Below are 14111 nucleotides of genomic sequence, written 5' to 3'. Positions count from 1 at the left end.
GTAATATCTACAGGACCAGACAACTAAATGGAAGAGATCCAGTGCATCAAATAAAAGTCCTCTTCCAGCCCCTGTTTTCCTTCTCCAAATGCCACCAATGGAGTTTCTTAATGAGCTTCCAGAGCCAATTTATGAACATAAAAGCACCCCAACACACTCTCTTTTTTTAACTTTTTATTTTGAAATAATTTTAGATTCACCAAATAGTTGCAAAAAGAGTACAGGGAGTTCCAGTATGCTCTTCACCCAGTTTCTCCTAATGTTAACATCTTATATAATCATAGTACAATGATCAAAACCAATAAATTAAGGTTGATGCAATACTAATAACTAAATTTTGCCGGTTTTGAGCAATTAAGTTAAGCTCCCATAAACATTCTTGCACCTATCTATTGATGCCCCTGTGTGTCAGGGGTCTCTAACACCACTTTCTGGCTCAATGATTCACTGAAAGGACTCACAGGACTCAGAAAAGCTCTTACACTCAGTTATGGTTTAGTACAGCAAAAGGATACAGATTGATATAAGCAAAGAGGAAAAGGAGGATGAGCAAAGCCCAGGAGAAACCAGGTACCAGTTTCCAAGTGTCATCCCACAGTGGAGTTGCATGGACGTGTTTAATTCTCCCAGCAATGATGTGTGACAACACATGTGAAGCAAAGTCAACCAGGAAAGCTCACCCAAGTTCTGGTGTCCAGAGTTTTTACTGGGAGTCAGTCACATACTATGCAGGGCCTGCATGACTGACCTTAGCTACTGAGATTCTAGTCCCCAGAGCCAAATAGGTGTTCTCCATAAATCACATTGTTTGCATAAACTACCTGATTCAACTGGTATTGTGTGGAACAAGGCATCAGGCATACAAAAACAGTCTTATTAAGCAGAATATTCCAAAGGTTCTGAGTTCATTTCCCAGGAGCTGGCAGTCCTGAAGATAAGACTTCCTTGGGAATATGCTGGGTTTGAGCAACCCACCCCAGCTGAGTTAATACTTTCCTACACAACCTGTGAATACATTTCTGGGTTATCTCATTCGTTTTAACAACACAGTATTCCATTGTATGGATGTTCCACCATTAATTTAGCCAATCACCCACTCATTAATCTTAAATTGTTTCTAGCTTTTTGCTCTAGTCAACAATAAAAACAAGGACTTGGGACTTCCCTGGTGGCACAGTGGTTAAGAATCCACCTGCCAGTGCAGGGGACACGGGTTCAAGCCCTGGTCCGGGAAGATCCCACATGCCGTGAAGCAACTAAGCCCGTGCGCCACAACTACTGAGCCTGTGCTCTAGAGCCCACAAGCCACAACTACTGAGCCCTCACGCCACAACTACTGAAGCCCGTGCACCTAGAGCCCGTGCTCCCCAACAAGAGAAGCCACCGCAATGAGAAGCCTACGCACCACAAGGAAGAGTAGCCCCCACTCGCCACAACTAGAGAAAGCCCGCACACAGCAACAAAGACCCAACACAATCAAAAATAAATAAATAAATAAATTTATTTTTTTTTAAAAACCAATAAAAACAAAGTTTTATAAATTATAAAGAGCTACACAAAGGAAAGATATAATTTTTCTAGAATTATTCTCACTAACTAATGAAATAAAATAAAGGTTTAGTCTAGTCTATGAGTTTCAGCCACCTGAATGAATATAGGGCATCTTTAAGGATAATCTGACTTCAAATGTGAGTTAGCAAACACAAGGCACTTAAGAAAAACAAAAAAAAATGTAAAAGACTTTTCTTACCTCATAGAATTCTCAGTGTTTGCTTTCAGTAATTAATATGAAAGTAATCAAAGTAAACCAAAAATTATATGATTTCTGAAAAATCATACAGTAACATTACACAACAATAAAATGTAACTCTAGAGTTTTAATGGCTTAGTTACATATATCTAGAGTGTAGGGTTTCTATTTCACAATTAGAGAAACTTCATTAGGCTTTCACAGAAATGCAAGTCCTGAATTTTTACATTTATGACGAGAATAAATGTTAAAATTGGGTTCATACATATCTTTTTCCTCGATCTCACAAGTCATAAACATTCTATTACAATTTTGTAATTAACAAAACTTTAATTATTTTAAACGCATTGGCCTAGCTTCCTTTTTTTTTAATTTTCAATATTTATTAGTATCTAAGATAAGTCATAATCCTATAAGTTAAACCCACTTTGCATGATGGGACAGCTAAAAGTAAAAGAAGAGAAATTCTGGCCCATATGAAATTTACCATTAAACTGAGAAAAAAAATATTTTTATGCTTTTGTCAAATAATAGTAAAAAGTTTAACCTTGTAATATTTGCCTCAAAACAAAAACAAATAGTTTCCACTTGCCAAAGATTTTAAACCCTTGTGTCCTTAAAATATGATAATAGGGAATATACATTTTAATTCGTTTTTCTAAACAGCTTTAAATATTTTATGAGCATTAATATTTCAAAAGAAATCGCATTATGCAATAAATTAGAGCAATGCATTTTCTCAAAAAACATACAATCAATAACACAGACAGAAACAAGAGAAAATCAAGAAAACAGATGGCAACAAGAGAAAAACCTGTCAAAACCACATCTCAGTAAAATAATTTGGATTTTAACAACTTTCAATGAAAATAAGACTTTTCCTTCTTAGAATGTTTAAATAGTATATTCAAATTTTTCTTGATATACCAGTTTTCTAAATATTGGTAACTGGTACTAGTTCCCTTACAGCAGAAAACATTTGTACAATATCAAGAAATGAAGGTAAAAGAAGATAGAGGGGAAAGAGACAGGAAACTTCAGTGCTACTCATATACCAACAACTGAAGTTACCGTGTTGAAAATTCTCTGAAACAGTAAAAATTTAGATCTTGGCATTTTGTGCACTTTTCTGGTATTTGTACGGGCCTGTTCAGGATGCATTGGAAGCATTTTCAAAGAAGCACCACCATCATTCTGTAGATCTCAGAAAAAAAGAGAATCCTACTGTAGGAAAAAACCTCAGAACTGGCACCCAAAAGACCTTACATTCTACCCATTCATCTGCCCTCTCCTATGCTAAAAATAGGAGAACAAGTAAGGTCACCTCTCGGCCTCAGTGTCATCTATAAAATGAAGGAGCTAATCTAAATGATCTTTAGACCTTAAGGTCTAAAGGTCTTTTTTGGCAAGAAAATCTCATTATTTTAACCTGATACATAATTAACAATATGTATAATAACTGTTTTGTACGATATTTAGAAATCAATGATAACAAGCAACATAAATAACCATAACCACAATTTATTTTATACAGGTAATATTTAAATTCTTCTCTTATGTTATTTTCATTAATTATAAATGGTTTTAGAGCCTACTGTTTTTTCTAATACTAGCATGGACACACTTTAAAAAGACAAAGATCTTCTATAATGGAAAAGAATCTGAAAAAGAATATATACATATATGTATATGTATAACTGAATCACTTTGCTGTACACTTGAAACAAACAAAACATTGTCAATTAACTACACTTCAATTTAAAAAAAAAAAAAGACAAAGGTTTTTCATCCTACATCCCAATAGCAGAGTGTCCCTTAAACTTCCCCCACAAATTTCAGGAAAAAACTTCTACGAGACTAGTACAACTGTGTTTCTCAAACTGTAGTCGGTGAACATATTCAAAGTTTTGTAAATTGTCTCTGAGAATTTTTAAATTTTATATTTCCATTTCAATGATAGCCTCAAAATATTAGTATAGGCATTTTATAATTAAAAACTGCCAACAGATATTAATGGATATTTTCAATCAAGTGATGTCAAGTGGTACAACTTTAATTGTCAGAGACTAATAAGAAAAAAGTAATGGCAGAATTCAAACGTAAATGCATTCATGCCCAGGTAAGGGCCAAATGATGTTACCCTTCCCAAACAGAAGAAGGTTTTGTAGTAGTTCAAAGTTGAGTCATCATATGAACTACAGTAAATACACATACACACACACACACACACACACACGCACACATATAATTCAAAAGAAGCTATGCTATAAGATATTTATATTGCAAGTGATAATTTAATTTAGCAAATGATCATCTATAACATTAGAATAATTACTTTGAATAGTATTGTTTATTCAATACAACCCATTTTTATGGTTTCATAAGTATGATTTAATATGAAGAGTTATTAGCTAGTTTTATAATTTTTTTTTTTTTTTAAATAGATACAAATCTGTAGCTATTTATAGTGGACTTAGGGTTTTCAAGGACTGATCTTTAGATGTTGACATTTGAACATCTGCTTTTTTTTTTTTTTTCAAAGTTTAGGGCTGCTCTGTTTATTTATTTATTTATTTATTTATTTATGGCTGTGTTGGGTCTTCGTTTCTGTGCGAGGGCTTTCTCTAGTTGTGGCAAGCGGGGGCCACTCTTCATCGCAGTGCGCGGGCCTCTCACTGTCGCGGCCTCTCCTGTTGCGGAACACAGGCTCCAGACGCGCAGGCTCAGTAATTGTGGCTCACAGGCCCAGCCGCTCTGCGGCATGTGGTATCTTCCCAGACCAGGGCTCGAACCCGTGACCCCTGCATTAGCAGGCAGATTCTCAACCACTGCACCACCAGGGAAGCCCCTATAATTCTATATATTTCTGTGATATTATAATAAATCTGAAGTCAGAAATGGGGGTTAAGAGCATATCACTTGCATTTAAAAGGGGCCAATGCCTTAAACTAGTTTGAGAAAACACTGCTTTATCAGCAGACTGCTCTCGTACCTTTCCTCCAAATTCCTTAATCTACTGGTAGCACCAGCCCTGGGTCCACGGCTAGAGAGAAAAGAGAAGGGTCCAGATCAGGGGATGGCACATTGGGGCCCATGGCCCTCTATCTGGTTTTGTAAACAAGGTTTTATTGAACTATAACCATACCCATTCGTTTACAAATTGTTTATGGCTACTTTTATGCTACCATGGCTGAGTTGAGTAGTTACAACAGAGACATTAGGGCCCACAAAGCCTAAAATATTACTATCTGGCTCTTCACAGAAGTTTACTGACCTTTGGCACAGTTAGTTAACAGGGCAAAATGAGTATGGGCTCACTGGCATCTGAAAGTCCTGGAGCAAACAAGTGGGAAACAAAGTATTACTGTTTCTGGAAGGAAATAAGACAATAAGATTCTCTGATTTATAAAAGGAAGGTGTTAAATATTAGATATAAGGGCTCCTTACAGCTTTTTTTATTTGTTAAGCTGTATATGAGCCTCTGTGCTAAGTATATTTAATTCAAAAGAACAACCAATTACTACTATAAGGGAAATACTTTTTTTTTTTAAGTACTATCCTCTTTTCCAAGGATCTACTGAAAAATGGGCACTATCCCACTGTTTTAAAGTTGGGCATTACTGGACTTCCCTGGTAGCACAGTGGTTAAGAACCCACCTGCCAATGCAGGGGACACGGGTTTCATCCCTGGTCCGGGAAGGTCCCACATGCCTCAGAGCAACTAAGCCTGTGTGCCACAACTACTGAGCTCGAGCGCCACAACTACTGAAGCCCACGTGCTTAGAGCCCGTGCTCCGCAATAAGAGAAGCCACCACAATGAGAAGCCCACGCACTGCAACAAAGAGTAGCCCCCGTTTGTCTCAACTAGAGAAAGCCCATGTGCAGCAACACAGACCCAACGCAGCCAAAAATAAAATAAATAAATAAATTTATTTTAAAAATAAATAAATAAAAATAAAGTTGGGCATTATTACTCTCACTTTACACATTAGGAAACTGAAAAACAGAAAAGTAATTAAGTTATAGTTATACAGGTAGTAAATGGAGGAGTCTGAATTCTAACCCAGATCTGTTTGGGTTGTTTCTGGTGTTTGGTGATTATGAATTACACTACTAAAAACATTTTCAGATTTTTGCATGATATATATCATTTATTAGGGTAAAAAAAAATACCTAGGAGAAAGATTGCTCGGTCATATAGTTAAAGTAGATGTTTAACTTTACAAGAAACGGTCAAAATGTTTTCCAAGGTGGCAATACCATCTAGCATTTCCGTCAGCATGTAGGAGAATTCGAGCTGCTCTGTATCCATGTATCCTTGTCAGTACTTGGTATTGTCAGGGTTTTTGCTTTTGTTTTTTGAACCATTCTAATAGGTGTATAGTAGTATTTCATTGTGATTTTACTTTGCATTTCCCTAATGACTAATAATTTTGAGCACTTATTTGCCACCTATATATCTTCTTTGCTGAAGTGTTTATCCAAATCTTTTGCCCATTTTTTTGCCCATTTTTAAAATTAGATTGTTACTGAGTTTTCATAGTCCTTTATATTTCTAGTTACCAGTCCTTTAACATATGAGTTGCACAAATATTATCTCCTAGTCTGTGGCTTGTTTTTTCATCTTCTTAAGTATCTTCAAAGAATAGAAATGTTAATTTTTTATGGTTCTTTTTTTTTTTTTTAATAAATTTATTTATTTTTGGCTGCATTGGGCCTTCATTGCTGTGTGTGGGCTTTCTCTAGTTGTGGCGAGCAGGGGCTACTCTTCATTGCGGTGCACGGACTTCTCATTGTGGTGGCTTCTCTTGTTACAGAGCACGGGCTCTAGGCGTGTGGGATTCAGTAGTTGTGGCACGTGGGCTCAGTAGTTGTGGCTCGCGGGCTCTGGAGCACAGGCTCAGTAGTTGTGGTGCACAGGCTTAGTTGCTCTGCGGCATGTGGGATCTTCCCGGACCAGGGCTCGAACCCGTGTCCCCTGCATCGGCAGGCGGATTCTTAACCACTGCGCCACCAGGGAAATCCCTGGTGCATATTTTTAATGTCATTTAAAAAATCTTTGCCTGGCCCAAGGCCACAAATATTTTCTCCCATGTTTTTTTTCCAGAAGTTTTATAGTTTTAGGTTTTATGTTACAGTGTGTAAACCATTTTGAGTTGGGTTTCTATAATAGTGCAAGTCAAGATTTGTTTGTTTTTTACATATGGATATCCAATGGTTCTAGCACAATTTGTTGACAAACTATCCCTTTTCCATTGAATGACCTTAGCATCTTTGTTCAAAATTAACTGACTGTAAATCTATGGATTTATTTCTGCACTCTATTCTGTTCCATTGATCTGGTGTCAATCCTATCACCAATACAACACTGTCTTAATTATTGTGGCTTTCTAGTAGGTCTTAAAATCAGGGAGTGTGAGTCTTCTAACTATGCTTTCCTTTTTATAAATTGTTCTAACTGTTCTCTATCTTTTGCTTTTCTACATAAATTTCACAGTCAGATTGTTGACTTCTACCCAAAAGCCTACTGGGATTTTGATTGGGATTGTGTATTGAATACATAGAGCAATTTGGAGAGGATGAACATCTTGACACTGGTGAGTCTTCAGTCCATGAGCATGCTATGTTTTCATTTATTTAGGTCTACTTTGAGTTCTCTCATCAATGCTTTATAGTTTTCAGTATGAAAATCTGACATATATTTTGTTTCATTTATCACCAAGATTTCATGGTTTTGGTATTCTTATTAATGGTATAGGTTTTCAGTTTCAGTTTCTAATTGTTCACCACTAGCATATAAAGAAACAATTAATTTCTATATATCGATTCTCATATCCTGTAATCTTGCTAAAATCACTTGTTAAATCTAGTAGCTTTTTGGGTAAAATCTTTGGGATTTTCTACCAAACATATCATATTGTCTATGAATAAAGATAGTCTTATTTCTTCTTTTCTAATCTAAATACAGGTATACTTAAATTCTTTTTCTTGCCATATCACACTGGCTAGAGTCTACAATACACTGTTGATTAGAAATGGCAAGAATAGGCCATCTCTGCCTTATTCCCAATCTTAGGAAGAAAGAATTCAATATTTCACCATTAAGTATGATGTTAGCTGTAGTTTTTTAGTAGATGCCCTTTATCAGGTTGAGAAAGTTCCCTTCTACTCCTGGTTTGCTCAGAGTTTTCATCATGAATAGCTAATGAATTTTGTCAATTGTTTTTCCTTCCTACATCTACTGAGATGATCCTTTTTTTTAATGTGTTGCTGTAGTAAATTTTATATTTTAATGTTGCATTCAAAATCAATGAAGCATTCCTGAAATAAGCTGTACTTGGTCATGATGCAGTTATCTTTTTTATTTATTGCTGAATTTAATTTGTTAATATATTTTAAGGATTTGTGTATTTATGTTCATGAGGAACACCACTCTGTAGTTTTCTTATAAATTTTCTGGAAGGTTTGTATAGAATTGACATTATTTCTCCCTTAAATGTTTGATAGATTTTACCAGTAAAGACTTTGGACCTAGCATTTTCTTTGTGAGATTTTTAATTACAGATTCAACTTCTTTAACAGATATAGAACTATCCAGGTTATCTCTTTCTTCCTCAGTAAGCTTTGATAGTTTGTGTCTTTCAAAGAATCTGTCCATTTCATCTAAGTTATCAAACTTACTGAAATGAAGTTGCTCATAACATTCCCTTATGATTCATTTAATATTTGTAGGACCTTCAGTGATATCCCCTCTTTCATTCTTGATATTGCTAATTTGTTTTTCTCTTGGTCAGTCTGGGGACAGTTTTATCAATTTTATTAATCTTTGCAAAGAACTAGCTTTCTATTTCATTGATTCTTTTCTCTATTGTTTCCTATTTTTAATTTCATGGATTCATGCTTTTATCTTTATTATTTCCTTCCTTCTGCTTATTTTGGGTTTAATTTGTTCTTCTTCTTGTATTTTTTACAAGCTTAGATCACTGATTTGAAAACTTTTCTTTTCCAGTATAAGCATTTAATTAAATAAACTTCCCTCTAAGCACTGATTTAGCTGCAATCCACAAATTTTGATATATTGTATTTTCATTTTTATTTACTTCAAAATATTTTCTAAGTTCTCTTGTGATTTATTCTCTGACTCATGGGTTATTTAGAAGTGTTTTTGTTTAATTTCCAAATATCTGTGGATTTTCCAGACATGTTTCTGTTATCAATTTCTAGTTTAATTCTCTTGGGGTCAAAAAACACACTTTGTATGATTTCTATCTTTTAAGTATGTTGAGATTTATTGTATGTCCCCAAATATGGTCTATATTGGTGAATATCTCATGTGTACCAGAAAGGAATACATATTCTGCAGGCATTTGAATGGAATGTTTTGTAAATACCGATTAGATGAAGTTGACTGATTATGTTATCCAAGTCTTCTGACTTTCTGCCCATTAATTCCATCAATTACTGAGAAAGGATGTTGAAATCTCCACACACGCAGGCATACTTGCATACAAACACACATATAATCATCTTCCATATCCATGGGTTCCATATCTGTGGATTCAACCAACCATGGATCAAAAATTCTCACTTGGAGAATTTTTTTTTCTAATCTATGATACATTTTACTTTTTTATTTTTTATTAATTTTTATTGGAGTATAGTTGCTTTACAATGCTGTGTTTACTTGGAGAATTTTTGATGCAAAACCCTGGACACAAAACCCACGGATAAGGAGGACCACCATTTTATATAAGGGACTTGAACATCTACAGATTTTGGTATCTGCAGGGGTCCTGGAAGCAAGCCTCTGCAGATACTGAGGGACAACTGTACATACCATACACAAACATATACACAATGTGACAATCAAAATTAAATACAAATTATATTTTAAGCTTTTTTCCCACATTTTAAAAGCACTGAAAGTTCACTGTAGAGAAATATTTAAATTCAATGAAGTACTCAACCCACAGCCAAGTTGGTTTTACTCTTTACTCTCATTTGAATGAAGATAACTAGAGTGTATCAAAATGCCAGGTATCCTGGCCCTATCCACCATCTCAGATCCACAGCCAAAGAACAGGCTGGAATGCTTGGCTTTCTACCCAATCTTCAGAGGCCATCAGACATTCGCTTACCACAGTTTTACTAAACTGAGATAAATCTCTTCCAATTCCTGGCTCTGTGACACTATCTAGATCTCTAAAGCCTTTTCCAAGTTTAAGAATCTTAAGAATTCTTTTTCTTCCTATAAGACACCAGTGTGAACTGAGTCCAGCTCCCATATAATAAGATTCTGCCATCTAAAGTTACATTTTATTACTATTATAAATAGCAAACAATATTAAAGATAGGATCAAAGTAGAGATAAAAGCAAATAATAAAATTTAAGTTCAGTATAAACATACATAAGATTAAATCAAGTCTAAGAAGAAAAGCAGTATCTAAATTCATACATTCAAAAACATTTACTGAGTGCCTACTATGCGTTAGGCACTATTCCTGGTACTGAGAATAAAGCCATGAACAAAGTAGACAGAATCCTTTTAACCGTACTATGGGGTGGTGGGGACACACAAACAATAAACATAAATATATAATGCTAGAGGGTGAAAACTATGATGGAGGAACATAAAGCATAATAAGAGACATGGAGAGGCAGGGAGTGTGGTTAATACTTATATGGTCAGGGAAGCCCTCACTAATAACAGGAGACAATATGGATAATGGATATAGAGGAGGGATATTCCAGGCTGAGGAACAGCAAACACTTCTTGGGGCAGGAATGTTTGTTGGCACGTTTAAGTACCAGGAAGCGTAAGGTTTGCTAATTTGAAAGGTATAATGAACCAGAAAACAACACACCTTTTAAGGCATTTACTTCCATATGAAGCCACCTATTCAAAGTATAGCATAAAAGCTTAAAAGTTTATGATTTTCCATTTAAGTGAGGTAATTAGGCTAGGAAAATTCTGAGATTTCCTAAAGGAAGTATTTTTCAAAAGCCTTCTAAAACCAATACTGATTTGTCAGAAAAACCAATACCATACTGTGTTACATAAGTACATGTTATATTCTGCATTTACCTCTGAACAGAAAAACAAAGGCAAAGACAGCAGGATATGGGGATACTAAGTACCTATTCTTTCAAAGGGCTCTATTAAAAACAAAGAAAAGCAGAGCCCCTTTCTCACTCAGGAAAATAAATAATCACCTCAGAAAAAACTGAAACATATTAGCCTACAATTACAATTTAAAAGCAAACAGGGACTTCCCTGGTGGCGCAGTGGATAAGACTCTGCACTCCCAATGCAGGAGGCCCAGGTTCCATCCCTGGTCAGGGAACTATCCCACATGCGTGCCGCAACTAAGAGTTCGCATGCCGCAACTAAGGAGCTCTCCTGCCACACCTAAGACCCGGCGCAAACAAATAAATATTTTAAATAAATAAAAACAAACAAATATAACTTTTAAAAAGCGAATTTTCATATTTTACACAAGATTAAGTCAGACAACAATATGAATAAAATAAACATATATACTTAACTTTTCCACTCAATCAAGTAACTCTATAAAATATTTTTAAATTCCCTTATTCTCCTTGACCAGGGAAAATATGGATTTGAATTTGTCCTTTTAAGCAACCATAATAAAATTTAAAAGATAAGCATCATCCAAGATAAGCTTTACAGCACTCTATTCACCGGGAATTATACCATATAATCCAAAATATGAATTTAAAAGCCATTAAAACATGTAGAACTTTTTGAATGCCATATTTTCTCCCTCGACTTCTTGCTTAGGTTTATAAATCTCAAAGGCTATGTGGTAGTTTCCACTAACAGTACATATTCTCTATGTTACAAAGATCCAAGGTTTTAATTTTCCAAACAAATCTAAAAATTATAAAATCATCACTAAATTTCATCCCAGTTTAAGGAATTTTCCTATCTTCTGTTGTGATGATGCATGGCTAAAATTGAAAAGCCTGACAATGCTAAATGTTGGTGAGACTTCAGAGCAAGTTGCACTCTTCCACACACTGCTAATGGGAATATAACTTAGTACTCATGTATGCCTTGTAGCTTACCCACCACAAACCCTTGCAATACACCTCATCTTCAGATTTCCTGATCACAATTCCCACTACTGAAAGTCATGCCAAGAGTAATTTTTCAAGTTTTCCTTACTTACGCTTTCATTACTATCACTCCAAACACCCTAAAAAATCAACCTCTGGCTTTTGAAGCAAACCAAATCCTATGGTGTACAAAACAGCACTGAACACAACAACAATATCTAAACCTTAAATACTTATAAAACTGACAACTTCCGCCATAAAAAAAAAAAAGCTGTATAGAAATAGACACAGGCAATTTCATGGAGTTTTAATACTTATTACTTATCTCAGTGTGATAAAAGTAATACAAAAACATGCACAAAAACTAAACAATGAGAGAGAAGAAAAGTACTGACTATAGGAACTTTGGAAAACAATATTTAAATCTTCTTAGGCTCAAATTGTGAAAAGGACGAAATAATCTCAAGAGATGAACAAATTTTAGAAGATGGTGGTATTTGCTATAGCAATTAGACTGTGCTACCATTAAAAAGTCATGTTTTAATTTCCTTTTAATTATATTATTTTATGTTATAGGTTAGTGAAAATATAAAAGAAAGGAAAAAAAGAAAGAAAGAGGAAAAAAAGAGAAAAAGAAAAACTTACTGGGATTGAAAATTCCTCAGCCAAATACTTCAAAGAGGCTGCTTCTCTTGCCAAGAACTTGTTCCTTTCTCTCATGTTGCCCTGAAGTTGTGTATCAAACTCCTTTCTTACCACAGAAGCAACAGAGTCGATAATCACAAGTTTAACTCCTTTTGAAATAATTTCTTCTTCCAAGGATTCAATCCTGTAAAAGCAGAATTTATAAAACAGTGGATAAATTTAAGGTATAATTTAAAAAAATAGGGCATGGAAACGTTAACTACCTTTAAAACAACAAATTATTCTTCCCTAAGTTACAGTAATTATTGCAGATAGTCAATAAACATACATTATTTTCAGCTCTTCTATATATATTGCACTCTTTTGGAAACAGGCCAAAATGTTTTCATTTAGCTTCACTCCTTGGTTTCCTTTTTTTTTTTTTTTTAATCAAACATTTACCTAATCTACCTCAAATGTGAAACGTGTCGATATTTATTTCTCTTCTGACAATTTGTATCAGCTCAAATGTAGATTTTACTGCTTATCCACTTTTTTTTTAAATTTATTTATTTATTTATTTATTTATTTTGGCTGTGTTGGGTCTTTATTTCTGTGCGAGGGCTTTCTCTAGTTGCAGCGAGCGGGGGCCACTCTTTATCACGGTGCGTGGGCCTCTCACTGTCGCGGCCTCTCGTTGCAAGCACAGGCTCCAGACGCGCAGGCTCAGTAGTTGTGGCTCACAGGCCCAGTTGCTCCGCAGCATGTGGGATCTTCCCAGACCAGGGCTCGAACCCGTGTCCCCTGCATTGGCAGGCAGATTCTCAACCACTGAGCCACCAGGGTAGCCCCCTTGGTTTTCTTATGATACTGCTAAAGCTCCAGTTTAGAGCAAAACTGCTTGCCGTAGCCAGGCTCCAAAATGCTCCCCATTTACTCCCACCTCCTGGTATTCACATCCTTGTGGAGTCCCCTCCCACATTGTACCAGGGTTGTCCTGTGAACCAATAGCATATGACAAAATGACAGTACACCGTTTCTGAGAGTAGGTTGTAAGAGACTACAGCATCCATCTTGGGCTCTTTCTTACTTGCCCACTCTCTCTCAGAGCACTGGCTCTGGCGGAGGCAAGATAACCACTGTGGACCAAAAATGTCGCCTGCCACATCAGTAAACAAAAGATGTTGAGGCCATCAAGCCATCAGCCACTGCAGCTGCCCTGACTGTGCACCCTGAGGGAATTCAGGATAGAGAAAAGCAAGATACTGGCCCTAGACAGTTAAGGTGCATATCAAAGGAATGATTTCAATGAGCCCAGACTCTTGCATCTTCCCATACATAGAAAAGTGCTAAATTCATTAACTCAAGATGTTTGTTTTTTCTTTAATTAACAGTAATTTTCTGATGTTCCAACTACCTTGTTTTTGTTGCAAAACCTCCTATATCCTAGCTTCTCCCTTACCTCTTTGGAGCAGTCCCTCAGAGCTATCTGAGAGGCTGCCTCCTGGGCTTAAGTCCTCAGTATGTCTGCTGAATAAAACATAATTCTCAACTTTTAGGTTGTGTGCTTTTTTTTTTTCAGTCAACAACATGTTGTAAGCAGCCCTATGGAGAGACCCACATAGTGAGAACTAGAGGCCTCTCCAGGAAGAAAG

General features: G+C 35.7%; 1 protein-coding gene across 9 annotated transcripts in view; it reads right to left on the bottom strand.

Annotated features, from left to right (window-relative positions):
• Positions 1–14111, bottom strand: part of RAD51B (RAD51 paralog B) — a 720881-nt gene that overhangs the window by 649763 nt on the left and 57007 nt on the right. For all 9 annotated transcript variants that reach the window (XR_009500950.1, XR_009500951.1, XR_009500945.1 and 6 more), the window contains one exon: positions 12478–12661. Coding sequence is in view for 1 of the 9 variants with exons in the window: in XM_059914493.1 (XP_059770476.1) it covers positions 12478–12661 (184 nt within the window). In the remaining 8 variants the exon portion in view is untranslated. The remainder of the gene's footprint in view (positions 1–12477; positions 12662–14111) is intronic.

The sequence above is a fragment of the Balaenoptera ricei genome, chromosome 2 (assembly GCF_028023285.1).
Source record: "Balaenoptera ricei isolate mBalRic1 chromosome 2, mBalRic1.hap2, whole genome shotgun sequence".
NCBI lineage: Eukaryota > Metazoa > Chordata > Mammalia > Artiodactyla > Balaenopteridae > Balaenoptera > Balaenoptera ricei.
Note: the sequence above shows the minus strand (reverse complement) of the source record. Positions and strands in the feature narration are given on the sequence as shown.